Source organism: Mustelus asterias, chromosome 12 (genome assembly GCF_964213995.1).
Source record: "Mustelus asterias chromosome 12, sMusAst1.hap1.1, whole genome shotgun sequence".
In the NCBI taxonomy this organism is placed as follows: domain Eukaryota; kingdom Metazoa; phylum Chordata; class Chondrichthyes; order Carcharhiniformes; family Triakidae; genus Mustelus; species Mustelus asterias.
The window spans coordinates 77,901,591-77,927,110 of record NC_135812.1 but is presented as its reverse complement, the minus strand read 5'-3'; the positions used below and the strand labels follow the sequence as shown (position 1 = coordinate 77,927,110).

General features: G+C 46.6%; 1 protein-coding gene across 1 annotated transcript in view; it reads left to right on the top strand.

The window, feature by feature from the left end:
- Window positions 1-25,520, top strand: part of usp43a (ubiquitin specific peptidase 43a) — a 494,804-nt gene that overhangs the window by 290,406 nt on the left and 178,878 nt on the right. Inside the window, exons 5-6 of the mRNA XM_078225475.1 lie at window positions 12,181-12,316; window positions 16,191-16,338. Coding sequence (XP_078081601.1) covers window positions 12,181-12,316; window positions 16,191-16,338 — 284 coding nt within the window. The remainder of the gene's footprint in view (window positions 1-12,180; window positions 12,317-16,190; window positions 16,339-25,520) is intronic.

The following is a 25,520-nucleotide window of genomic DNA, read 5'->3' as shown; positions in this document are numbered from 1 at the left end:
TATAAATACTGTCACTACAAGCGCAGGTCAAAGGCTAGGAATTTTGTGGTGAGTAACTCACCTCCTGACTCCCCAAAGCCTGTCCATCATTTACAAGGCACAAGTCAGGAATGTAATGGAACACTGTCTACTTGCCTGGATGAGTTCTGCTTCAACAACATTCAAGAAGCTTGACACCATCCAGGACAAAGCAGCTCTCTTGAATGACACCCCATCCACAAACATTCAATCCCTCCCCCCACCACCAACTAAGACTGGCAGCACCATCTACAAGATTGACTGCAGGAACTCACCAAGCTCATTAGGCTGCGCCTTCCAAACACCATCTAGAAGGACAAGGGCAGCAGATACCTGCGAACAATACCACCTCGAGGTTCGACTCCAAGTCACTCACCATCTTGACTTGGAAATATATCGCCGTTCCTTCACTGTCGCTGGATCAAAATCCTGGATTTCCCTCCCTAACAGCACAGTGGGTGTGCCTACATCTCGGGGATTGTAGCGGTTCAAGAAGGCAGCTCACCACCACTTTAAGGGCCACTAGGGATGGGCAATGAATAGTGGCCTTGCCAGCGATGCCCCCATCCCATAAATGAATTTTTCTATACTTAGCAACTACTTCCTTTAATTGAATGCAACTCTCAGCACAGTCTCATTCTTAGTTGTTCCGCAATATGAGTTAAGGATCTCATTAATTTCAGAATAGTCCAGAGCACTGAGTCCCTTGGGCATCAGTAGTTAGACACAGGTATATGGCCTCAACATGGTGAGGAAAACATTTACTTCATTCCCAATTTTATCTGCTTTCAGCTAAATGTTTAACGATCGTTCATAATTACTCCAGTCCTCTATGGGTTTCATTCCCCCATGGTCTCCAAAAATCCTGTCAGTGCCATTTTACTTTCTCAATTACATTCAGTGTTGACTCATTATGTACCTGAATAGCATGTGCAGACAGAGCAATCTTTCAAATGGCTCAGACTTCCTCAGAATTAACTTTAGGAGTTGCAGAAATGTGTCTCAATATTTTCCAGTTCTTAATTTCCCAAATGAAATAGAAGAGTAGATTCCATCTCTGCCTAGTTGCCATCATTCGGCACTGAGCAAAAGTAACACATGATCAAAGACAGGCGGCCATTATTGATCTAATCTTAGTTACAGCTCCCCATCAATGAGGGCAGCATAGCAGAGTGCTCAGAGCTTCCAATATGCTCCACACCCCAAATTAAATTCAGCTGGATTTGAGTGGTATCAGTTCAAATTAGGAGGGTGCTACGGAGTTCATTGATGTAGCCAACCTAACATCACTGATAAAAGTACCTCAGAATGTTGTAAGAGGCACAATTTGGAACCGTCCATCAGATTGTGGTATTAATGAATGAACTTGCTGTTAAATTTGTAAAAGGTGGCCTGCACACAGACAGACCTCCAAGCCTATCCCCTTATTGGGGTGACACAGTGGTTAGCACTGCTGCCTCACAGCACCAGTGACCGGGTTCAATTCTGGCCTTAGGTCACTCTCTCTGTGGAGTTTGCAAGTTCTCCCAGTGTCTGCGTGTTTTCCTTCTAGTGCACTAGTTTCCTCCCAATGTCCAAAGATGTATGGATTTGATTGATTGGCCATGCTAAAATTGCCCCTTAGTGTCAGGGGAATTAACAGAGTAAATATGTGGGTTTACAGGGATAGGGCCTGGGTGGGATTGTTGTCGGTGCAGGCTCGATGGGCTGAGTGGCCTCCTTCTGTACTGTTGGGTTTCTATGATTCTGTAATTGCTTTAAAAATCTCACCTATTTAACATACATCACTCTGAAACATAAAAAACAGATCTGCGGGTTTGAACTTAGGAGAACAAAATGGAGTGGGATGTGTGCAACATTCATGTCATGATACTGATGCACATTTTGAGGTCAACTATCTTAAGCAGGCAAGGTCTGCCAGGTAAGTGCAGCACACAATAACTTTGATGTACTGAGTGATGATTCTGAGATGTTGGGCAGAATTTTCCTGTTCTCCTTCTTCCTGGTATATAATTGAGGTTCCACTGGAGATCATCTTGCAGGCTGGAGTCACCATTAATTCCCCCCTCTAATTGGACAAACTCCATTAAATTCCATATCATGGACAACACGGTGGCACAGTGGTTAGCACTGCTGCCTCATGGTGCCAGGCACCTGGGTACAATTCTGGCCTCAGATGACTGTGTGGAGTTTGCACATTTTCCCCGTGTCTGCGTGGGTTCCCTCCAGGTCTCCAGTTTCCTCCCACATTCCAAAGATGTGTGGGTTAGGTGAATTGACCATGCTAAATTGCCTCTTAGTGTCAGGGGGACTAGCAGGGTAAATACGTGGGGTGATGGGGATAAGGCCTGGGAGGGATTGGTGTTGGTGCAGGCTCATTGGGCCAAATGGCCTCTTTCTGCACTGTAGAGATTCTATGATTTTGTCAGATGAAAAATACCCTTGGTGTTGTGTTTTTTAAATCACAGAAGACATTGCGTTCGAGATATGGACTAGTTCTGCAGTGCAGCCTATCGTATTTGCAATTAAAATGGTTTCACTTAGCTCGAGGTGACTTGAAGTGCTGTATGTGACTTTTAGATACACTTCAGATTCTTGTCTGCTCCAGTGGATGCTTGGACAGTCAAATGAACAAGCCTTTTCTTGTTAGAAGATATTGCAGCAAGGTAGAATTCCAGGAAACCAATTCTGTTTCTCTCTTATTGAATTCTTGATCCAAGCATAAAATGTTCCCTATTTGGTATTTACCCTCACAAGATGATCTTTCCGGTTAAAAATTGTACCTGGTGATGATGCAGCATCAGCACTTACTAAAACCCTAAATAATCTATATAGGAACATGGAAAGTAAAAGCAGGAGTAGGCCATCCGGCCTTTGAAGCCTGCTCTGCCATTCATTATGATCATGGTTGATCATCAAAATCAATGTCCTGATCTCTCTCTTTCTCTCTCTCTCTCTCTCTCTCCCCCCCCCCCCCCATATCTCTTGATCCCTTTAGCCCCGAGAGCTCTAATTTCTTCCTGAAATCACACAACGTTTTGGCCTCAACTACTTTCTGTGGTAGTGAATTCCACACATTCACCACCCTCTCCTCACCTCAGTCCTAAAATCATAGAAATCATAGAAACCCTACAGTGCAGAAAGAGGCCATTTGGCCCATCGAGTCTGCACCGACCACAATCCCACCCAGGCCCTACCCCCATATCCCTACATATTTACCCACTAATCCCTCTAACCTACGCATCTCAGGACACTAAGGGGCAATTTTAGCATGGCCAATCAACCTAACCTGCACATCTTTGGACTGTGGGAGGAAACCGGAGCACCCGGAGGAAACCCACGCAGACACGAGGAGAATGTGCAAACTCCACACAGACAGTGACCCAAGCCGGGAATCGAACCCAGGTCCCTGGAGCTGTGAAGCAGCAGTGCTAACTACTGTGCTACCGTGCCACCCACAAGGTTTGCCCCTTATCCTCATTATGTGGTTTATATGTATTTTGTTTCTCTTTATTTATATTTGGATTTTTGCTTATGGTTCTCAATCATTTGTCACTTATTATTTGTTAAATTCTCTAATCTTTTTGATTTTCATTTGTAAAACTTAAAATGAAATGTTTCTTTTCCCACTGTTAAGTGTTTTTTTTCCCCCACTGTTATTACCGTTAGGGGAGTTGAGTTTTGGATATGAACTCTGCTGCCATTGGCTGATTTCCTCTAAATAGATGTCTGTCCTTATGTTCAGAATTGTTTTCCCACATAACGAGTAAAACCATTTGCTTATCCTTGGGCAGCACGGTGGCACAGTGGTTAGCACTGCTGCCTCACAGTGCCAGGGACCCGGGTTCGATTCCTGGCTTGGGTCAGTGTGTGTATGGAGTCTGCACGTTATCCCCATGTCTGCGTGGGCTTACTCCGGGTACTCCGGTTTCTTCCCACAGTCCAAAGATGTGCAGGCTAGGTGGATTGGCCATGCTCAGTTGTCCTTTAGGGTCCCAAGATGAGTAGGTTAGGTGGATTAGCCATGGGAAAGGTGTGGGGTTAGGGGGACAGGGTGGGGAGGGGGTGGGGTTAGGGGGACAGGGTGGGGAGGGGGTGGGGTTAGGGAGACAGGGTGGGGAGGGGGTGGGCCTGGGCAAGATGCTCTTTTGAAGAGTCGGTGCAGACTCGATGGGCTGAATAGCCACCTTCTACACTGAAGACATTCTCTGAGGATTGTATGAAATTGGAACTACATTTTCTTTTACTGGTGAAATTTAGCTGTGCAGAAACTTGATTTTGATGGCACGCAGTCTAAAGAAGGTTAACATGAAGGATGTAAATTAATGCAAGTCAGAAGCATGTTTTATCATTGCAGTAAATTTGGCTGAAAATATTTAATTAGGAAAATCTATTAGGGATCTTCAGGTGCCCAACATGATTTATGAGGGGCTTACAATTAAGTTAAGGATGAACATATTGATTGCATCTTTTAAAATCCATCATTTAAATCCATCAATCTCTCACATTTGCAGTCCCATGTTGGTCAATTCATTTCAATGTGAGTACTCAGTCTTTGATTGCTCTTGCGGATATGGGTAGCAGTTTTGTGATGGGGAACAGAAGCATCTGATCGATAGGTTCATTGCTCAATTCTGATTCTGTATTGTAAGCTTAAATTGCCTAATGTCTGATTGATGGATAATTTTTTAATGATACATCCAGTTACATCCAAGTGTTTGTGAATGTAATAAACTCTACACTGAAAGGGCCAGATTCAATTGAGGTTAAACAGGGCATTTTATAACGAATTGGATTGCCAACTCGCCAGCATAGATTTAATTGGTGAAAGTATTGGAGGGGAGTTGAGAATTTTGTTTTGCCCAGAGAGTGGTGGGGGTCTGGAATTTGCAGCCTGAAATGATGGGAGAGACAGAAACTTTCATGACATTTAGAGCTTTAGAGCAGCACAGTATTAGCACTGCAGCCTCACAGCACCAGGGACCCCAATTCGATTCCCGGCTTGGATCACTGTCTGTGCGGAGTCTGCACGTTCTCCCCGTGTCTGCATGGGTTCCCTCCGGGTGCTCCGGTTTCCTCCCACAGTCCAAAAGACGCGCTAGTTAGGTGCGCTTTGGCTGGTTAGGTGCATTGGCCATGCTAAATTCTCCCTCGGTGTACCCAAACAGGCACCAGAGTGTGACGACTCGGAGATTTTCACAGTAACTTCATTGCAGTGTTAATGTAAGCCTACTTGTGACACTAGTAAACTTGTCAGTGTCGGTGCAGACTCGATGATCCGAATGGCCGCCTCTTTCACTGTTGGGATTCTGCGAAAAAACTTGGATGTGCTCTTTGAAGTGTTGTAACCCTCAGGTCTATAGACCAAGTGCTGAAAAGTGGGGTAGGACTGGATTGCTTACTTTTGGCTGGCACAGGCACAGTGGGAAGAATGGCCCTCTTCTGCACTCTGAATTTTCAACATTGTAATATAGCATAGATGAAATTACATGAGTAGGAATTGCTCTGTAGTCTAGATTGTAGCAGATATTTAAATAAATGACTCAGGTCGAGAAGTAATATGATTGCCGTCTCAGTAACTGAGTTATCTTAGCTTCCTGCAAGCAATAAAGTGACCAGACTGTACCTTGGCCTAGGATTTTTGGTAATAGTGCCATAACTCATTCATATGTCAAAAATGCAATGAAAAAGAATGAAACTAAGTTAACCAATGTTTTAAAATGCTTTTAAAGAACGCAAGCACAGAGCAGAATTGGAAACTATAATTGACAAGGATGTAGGTCACTTCTGTTTCTTCCTCAAAAAGACAAACAACAGATAATGGAAACATCTAAGTGTTGAAGATTGCTCTCGGCTTTTGTTTATTGCCCTGTTTTCCTACCCTCCTCTCTGTCTAATTCAGTACAGGCGGTCCTCAGATTTACAACACAATTGGTTCCTAAAAGCCACGTCGTCAGTCGAAAGGTCATAAGTTGGAAATGATTTTCTCACAGGAACAGCGTTAAAGAATGGGTCAATGGTTCATGAACACATGTTAATGTCCAGTCCTTCAGGTTTTTTGGTGTATTTGCTTGAGGTCCCAAGAGGTGTTAGGCCACTTGTCTGAAGCTGTTTGTCAGCCAATGCGTCACTGTGGGAGATTAAACCATACGGATACGCTGGGAGATGAGCCTAACATGGTACTGGCATATTTACCCATTCTCTCGGTGTAGGTGGCTGTCTAAACTAGGCACACAAAACCAGGACTCATGTATCTCCACTCCCACTCCACTGCTCCCTGTCCATCTATCCTCCTGTCTGTCTATGCCTTGATACCTCTACTGTAAGGTCACATTCTGACTGGAAAGTCGGAAGGAAGTTTTTCCGCTTCCACGGGTTTATTTGGGGCCAGTGTCCCAACAATCTAACAGACGGGCGGCACAGAACATCATAAGGTTGAAACTGGCATCGTAAAGCCGAAACAGGTGAAGGTAAAGTCGTCATTATCCCAGATGACCATAGGCTGCTCTCTCCTTTGAGGGGGAGAGCTGACTGGTGGTGATTTAACCTGAGGATCACCACACCTCAGGCGAGGGGCAAGGTTGAGAAGGCGGGGCCTTCATGAATAACCTCAGCCGGTACGGGAATCGAACCTGTGCTGTTGGCATCACTCTGCATCACTAACCAGCCATCCAGCAACTGCAAATGTATAAATGTTGTAAATGCTGTTCCTTGTAACTCGAACGTCGTGAAGTCAGGCACTGCCTGTACTCAAACTTTCATGAATCACCATTCCCACCAGAAACATTGACGATTACTGATGGAAATTAGAGAGAAATATGTAGTGAAGATAAGAATGTCACATAATTATGGTTTTCTTTGTAAGGTCATGAATAAGAATCTGAAAACTACAAACTCTACTGCTTCGGTACAATAATTTGTGACGATATCAGTAATGAGCAAGACAAGTTCTAACATATGATAGGGAACTAGCTGCTGTGGGATATTTTCAAGATGGCTGCTGGGGAAAACTCATGCAGCTGAAGAAGAATGTTTCATTGCTCTCTCTCTAACAAAAACACAATTACTTTGTTCCCTTTCAGCTCAAAAACCCCTAAATTTATTGAAGTGGTAACTTTTGCTTGCTGCTTTCGGTAACCCTAAGCAGAGTACCCACGTTTCCACAGGTACATCCCGTCTTTATGGAATGTGTCAGGGCTGAGTTCATCCCATAAAAATGGGATTTTCCTTAAAAACCGGTGTTGTGTAGTTCACCCTTAGAATTATAGTAAAATACAGAAAGGTATTCATAATGTTGGAGGCCAGGGGAAATAACTGTACTGATTATTGAATTGGGAGGTGTGTGTGCGTTCAAGTGATTCCATGTGTTTGAGGGGAGCAGTCAGCGTCTCAACACGTGGAACAACCCAATCTGTAAAACCAGCATGTCCGGCAACATGGTACTACGTAAAAACCAGGATTTACCTGTGAGTGAGCATTATTGGAACTCAAAAATAGGCACCTGGAAACAAGCCATTCATCCCAATCAGTCATTCCTGATATTTTACTTGGCGGTGAGCAAATTGCATTGATCATCTATTCTTCAATCTTTGCCCACTGCCTAATCTTAATTTGAATGCTGACAAATAGTACCGTCGTCACTAACCCTGGAAGTGAGGTCTGCCCCCTCCCCACCCTGTGTGAAGAGGCTCTTTCTCTCCCCTTTTACCTCTAATCTGAGATTTTTAGCTGCTTGTTCCTCTGCGATGGGCAGTAGTTTGTAGTAAATGCTTCATCTGTCTATTATTATATCCTTTTTTATAATTTTAAACTATTCATGGAAACATAGAAAATTGGAGCAGGAGTAGGCCATTCAGCCCTTCAAACCTACTGCACCATTCAACATGATCGTGGCTGATCCTCTATCTCAATCCTCCATCTCAACGCCATACTCCAGCACTCTCGCCATACCCCCTGACGCCTTTGGTATCTAGAAATCTATTTCCTTCCTAAACATATTCGGTGACTTGGCCTCTAACAGCCTCCTGTGGTAGAGAATTCCACAGGTTCACCATCCTCTGAGTGATGTTTCTCCCAACGGCACGGTAGCACAGTGGTTAGCACTGCTGCTTCACAGCTCCAGGGACCTGGGTTCGATTCCCGGCTCGGATCACTGTCTGTGTGGAGTTTGCACATCCTCCTCGTGTCTGCGTGGGTTTCCTCTGGGTGCTCCGGTTTCCTCCCACAGTCCAAAGATGTGCGGGTTAGGTTGATTGGCCATGCTAAAAAATTGCCCCTTAGTGTCCTGAGATGCGTAGGTTAGAGGGATTAGTGGGTAAAATGTGTAGGGATATGGGGGTAGGGCCTGGGTGGGATTGTGGTCGGTGCAGTCTCAATGGGCCAGATGGCCTCTTTCTGCACTGTAGGGTTTCTATGATTCTATGAACTCAATCTTAAATGGCCTTCCCTGTATCCTGAGACTGTGACCCATTGTTCCAGAGCCCCAGCCAGAGGAAACAACATCCAGTCTGTCCAGCCCTGTCAGAATTTTACATGTTTTTATTACATCCCTCCCTCATTCTTCTAAATTCCAGTGAATACAGGCCCAGTTGACCCAATCTCCATTCGATATATCATCCCACAATCTACCATTCTAAAATCCAATTTTTAAAGTGTTCCTTAACATTTGTATTTTGTAGTGAATCTGTGATGTACCCCCCTCAGGTCTCAATATTGTTCCTATGGTGTGAAACCCATACTGCACGTGGTGCTCTGACTGCGACCTTGTTAATTATTTTACATCAGTTTGACCTCAGCTTATTTCACAGTCTTATCAACCTGAGGTGCTGCCTTTAATGTTCTGTGAATTTATACCCTCAGGTCCTCTGCTCTTCCACAGTTTCTGATATACTTTGCAGTGTGCAGACGTTTTGGAGTGGTTTGATGCTGCACACTTAAGAGTGCTTTTGTCTTTCAAGAGGTGTAATCTTTTTTTCTAATCATCTGTGACCTCTGATCATCTACTTTGCTTCCTCCTCAGTGTCACTTTTACTCGTGGAAGTACTCTTGCGTTCAAATTTATGTATGAGCCACCTGGAATTCTTTTCATTTGCCTTTCATGAATTATTTGTGTTTGTTGTACACTTCTAAATATCTTTTAAGAGCTTTGGCATAAGGTTTTCTTTAGGACGCTGTGGAACTCCTCTGTTCTCCAGTTGTAGATTGATAGTAACTACGCACGTGATTCAAATTGACCTTGCATTGCTATCCATGCTGGACTTTGTGCATCGGATTGAGAACCTTTATAGATTGCAATTAATCTCCTGGACGATGCTTTGAGCAAAAGGGGAAAATCGACAAGGATGCGGTTAAGGAAAAGAAAGTGTTCTTTCAAGCTCTTTTTGGACTCTCTTGTTTATTGATTCTAGCAATATTGGAGAATGTCTGTTTGACTTGGAGGAGAGGTAATGTTGGCAGTTAGAGGTGGAAAGTTTGTGATGAAATCTCCAGGAATGCATCTAACCAGATTTGACAACCCTATCTGTATTGTATGTATAAGACTGAGCAATCTTATAGGACAATCTTATAGGACATAGGAGACAGGTGTAGGCCATTCAGCCCCTTGAGTGTGCACCGCCATTCTGCCCATCGAGCCTGCTCCACCGTTAAATTCGATCGTGGCTGACCATTCGCTTCAGTGCCTTTTTCCCCACACAATCCCCTTCGAATTTTGTCTATCTCTACTTCAGACGTACTCGATGACTGAACTTCCACAGAATAGAGAATTCTGAGGTGGAGGATTCCAAACATTCGCAACCCTCCGAGTGAAAGAATTTCTCCTAATTTCAGTCCCAAATGGTTTCTCCCTTATTTTGAAATGGTGCACCCTGGTTTAGCCCCCTGAACTAGGGGAAACACTTTACCTGCATCTACCCTGTCTATCCCTTTCAATGAGATCACCTCTCATGCTTTGAAACTCTAAGAATTCAGGCCCAATTTCCCCAATCTCTCTTCATAAGACAGCCCCACTATCTCATAAATCCATGTTGACTGTGCCCAATCAGATCATTGTTTTCCCAGTGTCCATTTATCACAGCCTTCAGAAAAGCTTCTCACATTTTCCCTACGACTGATGTCGGGCTTACAGCTCTGTAGTTCTCCACTTTCTCTCTCCCCCTCATCTTCAAGAGTAAGATTACATTTTTTACCTTTCAATCTGCAGGAACCATTCCAGAATCTATAGGATTTTAGAAGATGATCATCAATGCACCCACTATCTCCATAGCAACCTCTTTCAACACGGTGGGATGTAGAATATCAGGTCTTGGACTCTGATCCACCTTCAGTCCCATGAATTACCAGTGCAATTTTCCTAGAACGATGACTAATTTCCTTCAATTCCTTATTCTTCCGCTTCCTATGGATCTCTATTTCTGGGAGATTTCCTGTGTTTTTCTCAGTGAAGACAGTCACAAAGTGACCATTTAGCTTCTCTGCCATTTCTCTATTCCCTGTTATCAATTCTCCTGACTGATTGTAATGGACCCACATTTGTCTTAGTCAAACATTTCCTTTTTACATACCTATAGGGACTTTTATAGTCTGTTTTTATGTCTTTTGCTGGTTTACGTTCATATTCTATTTTCCCTTTATCAGTTTCTTGATCATTCTCTGCTGCTTTGTAAAATGCTCCCAAACCTCGGGTTCCCTACTCTTTCTGGCAACTTCATCAATCTTTTCTTTTAATCTCATACAATCTTTACCTTCCTATTAATCCGGAAACTCAGCTAATGTTCAGGGGACCCGGGTTCAAATCCTGCCACGACAGATGGTGGAATTTGAATTCAGTAAAAGAAAATCTGGAATTATGAAGGTACTGATGACCATGAAACCATTGTCGGAAAACCCATCTGGTCACTACCTTGAAGGAATTGAAGGATTGCTGTAAACTGCGTAATAACTCTTTAAAGAGTAGCCATTGCCTATGTACCATCACACCTTTTAATGTCCTTACCCAATCCAGCTCAGCTAGATTGCCCCTCATACCTTCATCATTTCCTTTGTTCAACCTGGCTTTAGACTGAGCAACACTTTCAAACATGATGTAAAATTCTATCTTGCGGTGCTCATTCATCCCTAATGGTTCTTTCACAAGAAGTTTATTAATTAGCCCTGTTTTGTTACATAGTACTAGATCTAAAATTCGACGGTTATAGGCTATGGCTATATTGTGTGTCATTGACTAAAAAGAGTTAGAAAACTCCTGTTCCAATTTCACGAATGCTGAAGTTAGTTTTTTTTTAAAGTTTATTTATTCGTGTCACAAGTAGGCTTACATTAACACTGCAATGAAGTTACTGTGAAAAACCCCTAGTCGCCACACTCCAGCACCTGTTCAGGTACACTGAGAGAGAATTTTAGCACGGCCAATGCACCGAACCAGCACATCTTTCGGACTGTGGGAGAAAACCCACTCAGCCACGGTGAGGACCTGCAAACTCCACACAGACTCAAGCCGGAAATCGAATCCGGGTCCCTGGCGCTGTGAGGCAGCAGTGCTAACCACTATGCCACAATACTGCATAGGATCTAAGATGGAGAGAGATTTTTTTTTAATTCATTCATGGGACATGGGTGTCACTGGCTGGCCAGCATTTATTACCCATTCTTAGTTGCCTGAGGGCAGTTGAGAGTCAACCACATTGCTGTGGCTCTTGAGTCACATGTAGGCCAGAAGGTAAGGACAGAAGATTTCCTATTTCCTTTCATAAATGAGAGTTCTGAACCAGATGGGTTTTTCCAGCAATCAACAATGGTTTCATGGTCATCAATCTTAATTCCAGATTTTTAAAAATTGAATTCAAATTCCACTATCTGCCGTGGTGGGATTCGAACCCAGGTCCCCAGAACATTAGCTGAGTTTCTGGATTAGTAGTTTAGCAATAATGCCACGAGTCCATCTCCTCCCCTGACATATCCAGGCCCAAATGAACTGAATTAGAACTCTTGCCTCGACAATGCCTTGCATGTGATCTGTAATATTCCTGAATTGTTATCGGGTGGAGATAAAGCCTAATCTATGAAATTGATCCAATTAATCACCTCAATGAAACAATGCTACACAACTCTGTTCTGTTTATGTGTAATTAGCTCATCTCATAGATCATTTCTCTTTATTTTTAGGGCCTTGACGGTAACCTTAGTTTTCCAGTCCAAGCATCAAAGGTATTTGAGGATTGGCTTGGCAGTCCCGCTCCTTGGAACAGTTGCTGCGCTCCGGAAAATGGTGGCAGATGAAGGCAAAATAACTCCAGATCAGGTACGGCTAAGATCTGAGTCTGATACATAAACAAATGTTCTTAATTACGTTCATCGTTATGTTCATCCATTTGACTATGCTTCAGTAAACGTTGAGAATTTTAATTACTAAATCACATTAATAATGTTCCTTTCGCACCTGTGCCAACTGCAAATCACCTGAGCTGTGATTGGATAGCGAATGTTACGTCATCCAGCAAATCAAGAGCTGAGAATGAATGTCACAGTCACATTGATGTCATTGAGCAGAGCTAACACGGTTTGGTTCCACACCCCATCTCCCGACTGTCCCGTTCCCAGGTTCTGCATGCCCTTGTGGAAAAGGGACAAGCAGAGGAGAAATGTCAACGGCCGAGGTTTGTTCCACCGACTAGCCTTGCAGAATTCTCAGTGAGAGACTTGGAAGTAAATTACTGGTTCACCTGGCTGCAAATGATGGATATCCTCATGGAGAAAGAATCAAACAGGCAATCAAGAAAAAGCTGAACAGCCGAACTCTTGCCGTGATCTCCTGACACTTGATGACTGATCTCTGCAGGCTGGAGATTGTGGTTTAAGGAGATATTGCCGAATAAATCTCGCTCAGTTGCTGCAGTGCATCTTGTAGGGCGCAGGTACAGAAGTCATGGTTCTCCCTCCACTGATACGGGGGATCAGTGTTTAAACTGGAGGGTGAAGCTTGGATCAAGTGGGTTGCTTTGTCCCAGACAGCAGGATTGGGGGAGGGGGGACTCTTTCAAGTCGAAGTGGGCAGCGTTGGGAAAAGAAGGGAGATTTCTGAGATACAGGGGATTGGAAGAGAGATTAAGTAATGGCTTGCTCTCATTGTTTATTTATCTCATGGGCAGCACGGTGGCACAGCAGTTAGCACTGCTGCCTCACAGCGCCAGGAACCCAGGTTTGAATCCCGGCTTGGGTCACTGTCTGTGTGGAGTTTGCATGTTCTCCTCGTATCTGCATGGGTTTCCTGCGGATGCTCTGGTTTCCTCCCACAGTCTGCAAGATATGCTGGTTAGGTGCATTGGCCATCTTAAATTCTCCCTCAGTGTAACCCGAACAGGCGCCGGAGTGTGGCGACTGGGGATTTTCACAGTAACTTCATTGCAGTGTTAATGTAAGCCTACTTGTGACAGTAATAAATAAACTTTATTGTTCAGTATAAGGAGGAGTAAGAGTTGTCCATTCGGTGATGTACAGCTGATAGGTTTCCATCACACTGTGGCAGTTTAAACAGAGTGCAATGACTGGGGAAAGAAGAGGGACGTTCTTTTAAGAGCGTTTGTGTTTTCAAATTCGGAGTTCAATCCAGCCCCTTACTGTACTGTCTTTAAACATGCACTCTTGGTTCAGGATCTGTGTTCACAGAAGTATTTATGTAGCAGGGAGGAATTAAAACTGGATAGTGAACTTGATGAGGAGTAAGTGCCCTTACTATGTAAAATGCAGTTAATATTTGCCTAAAAGGGTCTCGTCACTGTTCACAAACTTTCTTCCCCCCCACCCCCCACGCACACGCACACGCACACGCACGCACACACACACAAATACACACACACACATTCAAAGATGATGGCCCAGATCATCTGGTCTCCAGATTGTCAGAGACTGGACATATAACCCAAGGGATTATATGTCCAGTGTGTAGGAATCCCACAGAAGTCCCAACATGTTAACCTCCGTGGGAATTGTCTGGGAAGATTAAACTCTGAATGGACAATTCCCCTTCTTCTCTGGACCCTCAGTGAAAGTCTCCAACTCTGAGCTGGAGTTAGAAACTTCAGGCAGTTCTACGGGACTTGGCTGAATCGTTACCCAGGAAATGTTAGACGGAAAAATCCTAATCTAACATCCTGGGTAACTACAGAACTGATCGCCCAATCACATACTGATCCCCTCAACCTCCAGTGACTCAATCCCAGACCCCACTACAGCTAACCCTCAACTCGACCCAACAATTCCACCAACCAGCTGAATAATCCACTGACTAGACCTGACTATTGCTCACCACACAGCTAACCCCCAACGCAGTCAGGCTACACCCCTCCCCCCACCCACCCAAAGTCACCGACCACCTCACACAATTCCACCTCACCAAGCAGCCTACCCACTTCCCACCCCACCCACCTATCACCCTTTATTTTTATTCATTTATGCGCCGTGGGCATCGCTGGCTAAACCAGCATTTATTACTCATCCCTAGTTGCCCTTGAGAAGGTGGTGAACTACTACCTTGAATGTAGCAGTCCATATGTTGTAGGAACACCCACAGTGCTGTTCGATTCCAGTGCCTAGATCAGTGCCAGGTGGTCCGTCCAGTTCCATTCTTTTTACATTTTGTCGCAGTTTGAGGGGCTTGTTAGGCCATTTCAGAGGGCATCTAAGATTGCTGCGGGTTTGGAGTTACATATGTAGGTTTAATTCCCTAAAAGATATGAATGAACTACATAGATTTTATGGCAATCAGCAATGATTTCATGGACACCATCAGGCTAGCTTTTAATTTCAGATTTATTAATTGAATAATTAGCTGCTGTGGTGGGATTTGAACCCATACCTCAAGCATTAGCCTGGGCCTTTGGATTACCGGTCCAGTGCCTATGTGCCACATCACGCACCTACCACATTGCCCACCTGTGAACCCTGCCCACCGTCCACCTCTGCCACATGCAAACCCTACCCATGTGCCACCTTACTTACCTGCCAACATAGCCACCTGCCCTCACCCTCCTGACTCCCGACCACCTCACCTATCTCAAACACCACCCACCTGCCCCCTCGCCCACTTGAGAACCCTCCCCACTTACTTCACCCACTTGACACCCAACAACCTGCTCACCTCATCCACTTGCCAGCTCACCTAGCTGTGAACCCTCACCCACCAGCCACGTTTACCCACCTGTCACCTCATCCACCTGCCACCCTAACTATCCACCCCTCACTGACCTGCCGTGCCACTCATGTACCCACCTATTTCACCCATCGACCCCCTCCATGACCCTGCCCATTCACCTGGAGTACTGTGCACAGTTTTGGTCCCCTTATTTGAGGAAAGATATAGTGGAGGCAGTTCAGAGGAGGTTCATTAGATTGATTCCAGAGATGAGGGTTTGCCCTAAAAAGAGAGATTGAACAGTTTAGGCCTATACTCTCTGGAATTTAGAAGAATGAGGGGAGATCAAATTGAGATATACAAATGATAAAAGGTACGGATAGAGCAGGCATAGAGCAGATGCTTCCTCTTGTGGGACATTCTAGAATGAGAGGTCATAGTCTTAGGATAAGGGGTAGCAAATTTAAAACCGAGTTGAGGAGAAACTATTTCTCCCAAAGGGTTGTGAATCTGTGGAATTCGCTACCTCAAAGTGCGATGGATGCTGGAACAGTGAGTAAATTTAGGGAGGAGTTAGATTTTTAATTGGGAATGGGTTGAAAGGTTATGGGGAGAAGGCAGGAAAATGGGGATGAGGAGCATATCAGCCATGATCGAATGGCGGAGCGGACTCGATATGGCCTAATTCTGCTCCTATATCTTATGAACTTATGAACTAGCATTCATCGATTCATTATCATTCACAGTTAAACTCTCAAATACAGCTTCTGATATGAAAAGACAAGACACTTGTCTTCCACCCGACGCTATGGAGTTCTTTGATGGATGCTGCACTCTGCATTTCTGGAGAATCTGGGTTTGGATGGCACAGCAAGAAATGCGACATAGTACTGGGGCATGGAAACATTCGAGCAGTGTGGCAATGCGACGATGATCGCCACTCTGCAAAAGATCCCAGCCGATATTTATTGGTTAGAAATTATTCTTCAAAACAACTTGAGTTATCAATAATCTTCTGACCTCCACTTCTCTGTTACCTTTCCAGATAATTTTAGCGGAGGTCTATGCTAACGGATTTGAGCGTTCCTTCTCGGATGAAGAAGACTTGAACGTAATTGGTGAAGGCGACAGTGTTTATGCATTTCAGGCCCCACTTGTCCGAGGCAGCTCTGCTGCTCCTACTCGACAGTCAGGTGTGTGAGATAATCAGCTGACACGATTCTGCTTCCTGTTTGAATTATGTTCAATGTGTCCTGGTGAAAGTAGGGCAGAAGCGCATGTCCGCCCCTGTGCGCGCAAGCGCATGTCCCCCCCTGTGCGCGCAAGCGCATGTCCCCCCCTGTGCGCGCAAGCGCATGTCCCCCCCTGTGCGCGCAAGCGCATGTCCCCCCCTGTGCGCGCAAGCGCATGTCCCCCCCTGCGCGCGAAGCGCATGTCCCCCTGCGCGCGCAAGCGCATGTCCCCCTGCGCGCGCAAGCGCACGTGCCCCCGTGCGCGCGCAAGCGCACGTGCCCCCTGTGCGCACAAGCGCACGTCCCCCCTGCGCGCACAAGCGCACGTGCCCCCGTGCGCGCACAAGCGCACGTGCCCCCGTGCGCGCACAAGCGCACGTGCCCCCGTGCGCGCACAAGCGCACGTGCCCCCGTGCGCGCACAAGCGCACGTGCCCCCGTGCGCGCACAAGCGCACGTGCCCCCGTGCGCGCACAAGCGCACGTGCCCCCGTGCGCGCACAAGCGCACGTGCCCCCGTGCGCGCACAAGCGCACGTGCCCCCGTGCGCGCACAAGCGCACGTGCCCCCTGTGCGCACAAGCGCACGTCCCCCCTGCGCGCACAAGCGCACGTGCCCCCGTGCGCGCACAAGCGCACGTGCCCCCGTGCGCGCACAAGCGCACGTGCCCCCGTGCGCGCACAAGCGCACGTGCCCCCGTGCGCGCACAAGCGCACGTGCCCCCCGTGCGCGCACCAGCGCACGTGCCCCCGTGCGCGCACCAGCGCACGTGCCCCCCGTGCGCGCACCAGCGCACGTGCCCCCCGTGCGCGCACAAGCGCACGTGCCCCCCGTGCGCGCACCAGCGCACGTGCCCCCCGTGCGCGCACCAGCGCACGTGCCCCCCGTGCGCGCACCAGCGCACGTCCCCCCGTGCGCGCACAAGCGCACGTGCCCCCTGTGCGCACAAGCGCACGTCCCCCCTGCGCGCACAAGCGCACGTGCCCCCTGTGCGCACAAGCGCACGTCCCCCCTGCGCGCACAAGCGCACGTGCCCCCGTGCGCGCACAAGCGCACGTGCCCCCGTGCGCGCACAAGCGCACGTGCCCCCGTGCGCGCACAAGCGCACGTGCCCCCGTGCGCGCACAAGCGCACGTGCCCCCGTGCGCGCACAAGCGCACGTGCCCCCCGTGCGCGCACCAGCGCACGTGCCCCCGTGCGCGCACCAGCGCACGTGCCCCCCGTGCGCGCACCAGCGCACGTGCCCCCCGTGCGCGCACCAGCGCACGTGCCCCCCGTGCGCGCACCAGCGCACGTGCCCCCGTGCGCGCACAAGCGCACGTGCCCCCGTGCGCGCACAAGCGCACGTGCCCCCCGTGCGCGCACCAGCGCACGTGCCCCCGTGCGCGCACCAGCGCACGTGCCCCCCGTGCGCGCACCAGCGCACGTGCCCCCCGTGCGCGCACCAGCGCACGTGCCCCCCGTGCGCGCACCAGCGCACGTGCCCCCCGTGCGCGCACCAGCGCACGTGCCCCCCGTGCGCGCACCAGCGCACGTCCCCCCGTGCGCGCACAAGCGCACGTGCCCCCTGTGCGCACAAGCGCACGTCCCCCCTGCGCGCACAAGCGCACGTGCCCCCTGTGCGCACAAGCGCACGTCCCCCCTGCGCGCACAAGCGCACGTGCCCCCGTGCGCGCACAAGCGCACGTGCCCCCGTGCGCGCACAAGCGCACGTGCCCCCGTGCGCGCACAAGCGCACGTGCCCCCGTGCGCGCACAAGCGCACGTGCCCCCGTGCGCGCACAAGCGCACGTGCCCCCCGTGCGCGCACCAGCGCACGTGCCCCCGTGCGCGCACCAGCGCACGTGCCCCCCGTGCGCGCACCAGCGCACGTGCCCCCCGTGCGCGCACCAGCGCACGTGCCCCCCGTGCGCGCACCAGCGCACGTGCCCCCCGTGCGCGCACCAGCGCACGTGCCCCCCGTGCGCGCACCAGCGCACGTGCCCCCCGTGCGCGCACAAGCGCACGTCCCCCCGTGCGCGCACAAGCGCACGTGCCCCCCGTGCGCGCACAAGCATAATTAGGTGCAAGAATGGCTGATAAAAGCATTAGTCAAATTATATGTTTGTCCTTTTCACCAATCTTGCTCATCAGAGTGAAAACAAAGGTTAATAATTCTCTGATTCATTCTCGTCCACCACTCGAGCAATGCTTCTTTTAATGTTCTGTTTCTCCGTGCACACACACACACACACATGTATGCACACACACACGCGCACACACATACATGTATGCACACACACATCTCAGACACACACAAATACCACACCGCACACGCACACCCACACACACACCAAACCCCCACACACACACACCACACCCCCACACACACACACACCACCCCCCCACACACACGCACACACCACCCCCCCCACACACACCCCCCACACAAACACATGCCAAATACAACACACTGGTAAGTGTTAACCCACTTCCCTTTTGAAAATTTCCATATTTCTGATCACCATTTTCTTTTGGAGTGGATGTTTTAAATGGCGTCTCAATCCAGTGCTGTTTCATTTACTGTCTGTTGTGTAAAAGCAGTTTCTAGTTTGGGTCAGGGTGATCCTTACTGCCACTCACCCGTCCTGTTGCAAGCGACTGCACTTGCCGTCAGCAGGAATTGGCAGCAGGTATTTGCGATAGTTAGTATAGAGCCAGAGTCCAGATCTGGCCATTTGTACTCTGAGCAAATACTAACTCATTGTCCTGAAGCAAAAATGAGTTTTGAGTGGAAAATGGGCCCTTGTGGTTTAAGTAAAGATCTTTAGTAGTGGCAGGAATGCTTTATCGTGTGAGATACTTTGCATGTTATTTGACCTCCTTGGTTCAAACACCTATTGTAATATTTTCAAGTCTTCATTTCCATTGAAATGCATAATTGGTTATGTTGAGCACTTACTATTTTGGGAATGATGAACAGATGAACTTGTGTCAATTGATCCGGATATGATTCAGCCATATTCTCAACTCAGCATTTCCCCACTGCCATGAGAAATTTGTGGACATTCACGTTAGCAAGTGCTTGTTAAATTACCCCCATTGTTATGTGGTATTTTGTATTAATGTGTAACTCTGCTATGCACTGGTAGTAAATTCAAGCCTCCTATTGTAATTCAGTGCATGTGCTGGTGTTGGTGCCTCCTGACTCTGCAACTCAGCATTCACTGTGCTCAGACCTTTCCAAGCTCACATCTGTTGGGCAAAGCAGTATAAACAAAGAGTGCCACATTGTGAAGGCGCTTGCATTCAAAATTCATAAAGGGCATGTTGCTTGTATTTGAAGCACTGACTTATCCAGGCGTATCTTGTTGAATGTTTGGGGCCATGCAGTCAGAAAGCTGAAGAGAAATTGGAAACACTTTATAGCTTTGAATCGTTGAAATGAGTGACTGATTTTGCGAGGTCTGTAAGCCGGTAAGTAGTACGGATAAGCTAAATCTGTAGAAGTATTTCAAAATAGAACTGGCAGTAAGTGCTGTGTGTTAGCCCCCTCCCACCTTGGACTTAAAGGTCAGTAAGGAATCCACCCAGGAAAAAGCCAGCTGCCCCAAAGCTATTGTATGTGTGCAACAAGACGTTAATTTGCACACAGCCAAACCTCTGTCCCCATCGTGGAAGGAAATACCACCTTCGAACACTGCCAGCCAATGTATTCTCAGCAGCGCCAGGTTTGAACTGGGACTGCAACCAGAACATGAAGAAGCGGAGGTTCTGGAAACTGGATTGAAAACAAATCCGGGGCTTCACCAGGCTTGGAGAGGGTGGTTAGGTGCACTGGTTTTTGAAGGCTCTGGGGGCAAGGTTAAAGATTGGGGGGCGGGGGGTGGTCTGGCAAGACCTTGGGCAGGAGGAATCCTCTGATGGGCACAAGGAGGCCTTCTCCCCCACACTACCCCCCACCCCCTGCAACCTTGCCTAATGCCAGCTCAGCCAGTAAAGACTGCCCACTTATCCCAGGCCTCCTGTGGGTTAAACAGCAGTGGAGCACTCACTTGGCCACCAAAGGACCTCATTAGATCCCCAAACCAATTTGGTTGCCCAGCACCGCCACGCTGCCCCATAAAATGGGAGAGCAGTGGTGGGCAGACCATGAGATGTAATTGGTGAGCACCCCCTAAAACCTTCAAACACACCAGTGGAGATCATTAAAATTCAGCCCCAAGTCTAGGAGATACAGATTCAAATTTAGAATTGATAACATGGTCAACAAATGGCATCAGGTAAGATGAAAGAGGCAAAAGACCCAGTATAATTTCTGAAATATTGGGATGCCAGAGAGGCTGTAGGGTTATTTTTAAACCAAGTGAAAGACCTGGCCATTGCCAATAATGTTTATTGTGTAAATTAATTGGAATCAAGATTGAAATGATTATATATTGACAATTGGAGGTCTTAAATACAGGATGTTTTTTTGTCTCCAGGTTTGATTTGAAAACACTTTCCCCTGTCCATTTGTCTCTATTACTTGCAAATTAGTTGCAAATAGATTGCCAATTTTTTAGAAATGTTGTATGAACTCAATGTAAATGATTGTGCCGTGTTCCAGGCAGTAATTGGGAGCCATGTGATTTGGTTCCTGTTTTCCATTAAGCCTGTTCTTGTTTCAAGTTTCAGGGTAGAAAGGAAATCTAGCATTTCCATAGACTAATGCAGCACTGAATGCCATTCAGCCTATTGAAGTAGAACCTTTCAAGCAACAATCCAGTCAGAGTCATTGAGGTCTTCAGCACAAAAAAAGGCCCTTTGGCCCATTGTGTCTGCGCCAGTCAAAAACAACCACCTAACTATTCTAATCTCATTTTCCAGCACTTGGCCCCTAGCCCTGTACCCCTTGACATCGAGAGTGCATATTTAAATACTTCTGAAATGTTATGAGGGTCTTTGCCTTCACCACCCCTTCAGACAGTGAGTTCCAGATGCCCACCACCCTCTGGGTGAAAAAGGTTTTCCTCACACCCCCTCGAAACCTCCTATCCCTTACCTTAAATCTATGCCCCCTGGTCATTAATCCCTCCACCAAGGGGAAAGGTTTCTTCCTGTCTAATCTCCTCATAATTTTATACATCTCAATCACGTCCTCCTCTGCTCCAGTCTATCCAATCTCTCTTCATAACTAAAACTCTCCAGCCCAGGCAACATCCTGGTAAATCTTCTCTACATCCTTTCTAGTGCTATCACATCCCTCCTGGAATGTGGATTTCAGAATGCACACAATATTCCAGCTTTGATTTGATTTATTATTGTCATATGTGCTTGTATTCAGTGAAAAGTATTGTTTCATGCTATACAGACAAAGCATACCGTTCATAGAGAAGGAAAGTAGAGAGTGCAGAATGTGGTATCACAATCATAGTTAGGGTGTAGAGAAAGATCAACTTAGTGCGAGGTAGGTTCATTCAAACATCTGCCAGGGTCCTAAGGATCGCCAAATCTGCAAGAGATTGAATTAGAGCATTGTTAGAGAGTTTAAAAGAGTTAGAATAAAGTTTTAGAAGCATAGAACGAGTGTAAAAGGTAGAATTAGAGGGTATGCTGGGCACAGCTTAGAAGAAGTCACCTTGCTCCAGCGTCATCACCAATGTTTTGTATAATTCCAGCATAATGTCACTTGCTCTGAAACTCTATACCTCGGTCAATAAAGGTAAATATACCATATACCTTTGTTTATTTGTTTGTTCCATTCTCCTCTTTCCCCATTTCTCTTCAGTTCCTTTCTCCTTCAGCACATCTGCAATTCCCTGAGGAAGTTACTATTGAGCATGAAGCCACCACCCCATTTAGTAACGCATTCTAAATGTTTAGCATTCATTACATAAAAAAGCTGTCACTCATTTTACTCTTGGTTCTTTTGCCAATCATCTTAAATCTGTGCCCACTGATTATTGATCCTTCAGCCATTGGAAACATTTTCTGTTTAAAATCACGAAGGGTTTAGATAAATAATGGGCTTTCAATACCGACAACCAAAGAAATAACGGATTTTCCATTTCTCCCACTGTGGTGGCAAGGATAATATTTGTAGTTATCAAGAATATGGCCACTGTCTCAGACAATTCACCTTTTCCATTTCTGTCACAAAAGAAGGAAACATTGAAGCACTTTGTGTTGTTTTGATTCCCCAGTGTAACCGTTCTGTTTTGTGGAGCCAGTGGGAACACACCTGTTTCTTCTGGCCCCTCGGGTTTCCTATTTGGATGGACCACCAGCTAATACTGAATGGTGTGTGCATGGTAAATGCACAGTCTATTACTGTCCTAACACAGGAATCAAGGCCCTACGAGTATTATATGGATATGGATGCTCCAGTCACCCCACACAAGTCCCTGGGGATTACAAGGGCAGCCAACCCACCAGCAAGAATGGGGCAGTGAGCCATTTTGTTTGCAGGGTTCTACTGTCCCAGCTGTTAGGAGGCCTCAAATTCTCAGGCACTATGCTTGTATGATGTTCCTCATACATTTTTTTGAAATGTCTTAACACCTCTGCTAAAATAGCAGACCTGAGGAATATCAGGATTGCACGTTGAGCATTTATCTGTTAATATCCCCAACTTTGATTTCTGGGCCGAAGTAATTTTCCAGTAGTGTATTTCATTGTCCAATGGCTACCAAAGGGTTCATTTAGAAATGAGATGCTTTTCGTAGGAGGAAGAATTTGGAAGTTTTTCCTCATTGATGTGGCCTCTGGTGTTTGACCCTATGTTTTCTCCAGACCCTAGGTTTCCATACAAGAGAGCATCAAGAATTAGGGGGCACAGATTCAAAATAATTGGCAAAAGGAGTAGAAGGCATGTGTGGAAATTTATTTTAACTCAGAGCGGGTTTGGAGTTTGGAACAAACTCCGAGAGGGTGGTGGAGGCAGGTTTGATCCACGTATTCAAAGGGGAATTGGATTACTGGCTGACAAGGAAGAATGTGAAAGGTTACGGGGATAAGGCAGGGGAGTGGGATTGGATAGAATGCTCTTTCAGAGAGCCAGTGCAGGCTTGATGGGCTGAATGGTCTCCTTCTGAACTGCAAAGATTCAGCGATTTCTCCCTGTTCAATTATTAACTGTGTAAATGATCATTGACTATGGACACAATTAAGAGACAGGTCAGCCACGATCTAATAGAGTGGCAGAACATTGTCAATGAATGGTCTGCTCTTGTTCCTACATCTGTAAATGTTTCAAATATGATGTGTGCCTGCAGTTGCAAGAACATTTTCATGCAGTTCACTATGTTGCTAGGATACTAATTTGTTTAAACACATATGGTCATACCATTTTGGTTCAAAATACATTTAAGCTAATCCTAGGTGAATCCTAGATGGTGCAGTGGAAGAGCGTATTGGTGAGACTGGATCAAAGTTTCCCCACAAGTTTAGCTAATGCCACCATTATGGAGCCACGCACAAGCATCTTTCCAAATGCACTTTGGAAGCACAAATGGGATAAGAACGGTTCTGAACCAAATGAGTTGAAATCAAAGGTTGGCAGGCAAGATTGCAACTCAGCAATGGGTTAACTTCAAAGAAGAAATAGTTGGGCACCAGCAGTCATGATATGTTCCCCCGTGTGGGGAAAAGGTCAGGCAAACAAATCCAGAGCTCCCTGGATGACAAAGGAGATGGAAATTAAGATGACGAGGAAAAAGTGTGCTTGTGGCGAATACAACTGCAAATCAGCTGAATATTGTAAATTCTGAGGGCAATTCAAAGACGAAATTTTTTAAAATCCAAGATTATGAGGAGAGACTGACAGCAAACTTTAAAGGAAATCCAGAAATCTAAAATAGCATAAGGTGGTAAGAGGAGGAATGGGGTTAGAAGGGTTTGAAATTGATGAGGAGGAGTTATTGGATAGGCAGTCTGTATTTATAAAGTTGATAAGGCGCTGGATGAGATGCATCCAAGGATACTGAGGGGAGCGAGAGTGGAAATTGCGGCCATCATTTCTCAGTCGTCCTTAGACTCGGGTGGTGCCAGAAGACTGGAGAATTGCAAAATGTTACATCCTTTTTCAAAGAAGGGTGAAAGATAAGCCCAGCAACTCCAGACCAGTCAGTTTAACCACCAGGTGGTGGGAAAGCTTCTAGAACTGATCAGTTGGGACAAAAACGGGCAATTGGGACTAGCTTAGTGGTAAAAACTGGGCAGCATGGACAAGTTGGGCTGAAGGGCCTGTTTCCATGCTGTAAACCTCTATGATTATAACTTGTTTGAATTTTTTGATGCAGTAACAGGGTGAGTTGATGAGGGTTGATCTGGGGTGCATGAACTTCCAAAAGGTATTTGATGGAGTTCCGTACAATGAATGCGAGCACAGTTAGAGCTCAGGGGAAAAAGGTACAGTGGCAACATCGATGAGAAATTGGCTGAATGACAGGAAAAAGAAAGTAGTTAATCTAGAACCCTACAGTGCAGAAGGAGGCCACTTGTCCTATCGAGTCTGCACTGATCACAATCCCACCCAGGCCCTATCCCCATAACCCCATGCATTTACTCAGTTAGTCCACCCGACACTAAGGGGCAATTTAGCATGGCCAGTCCACCTAACCTGCACATCTTTGGAACGTGGTAGGAAACTGGAGGAAATCCACGCAGACATGGGGGAAAAAATGCAAACTCCACACAGTCACCCAAGCTGGGAATCAAACCTGGGTCCCTGGCGCTGTGAGGTAGCAGTGCTAACCACTGTGCCACCGTGCCATCCCAATGGTTGTTTTTCTGATGGGAGGAGGGTTTATACAGTTCCCCGGGGATTGGTGTTAGCACCCCTGCTCTTCCTCATACATATTCATGATCTAGACCTTGGTGTTCAATTTCAAAATTTGCAGGTGATGCAGAACTTAAAATCCATCATTAAAATGGTAGCAACAAAATTATAATACAATCAGGCAGAGTCAGCATGGTTTTGTGAAAGGAAAATTGTGTTTGACAAATTTATTCGCATATCTTTGAAGATGTAACAGAGTGGATGAAGGAGAATCAGTGCATTTAGACTTCAAAAAGGCATTCAGTACGGTGCCATATAAAAGATTACTGCTCAAGATAAGAACATATGGTGTTGGGGATGATATATTGGCATGGATAGAGGATTGGCTAGCTAATAGGAAACAAGA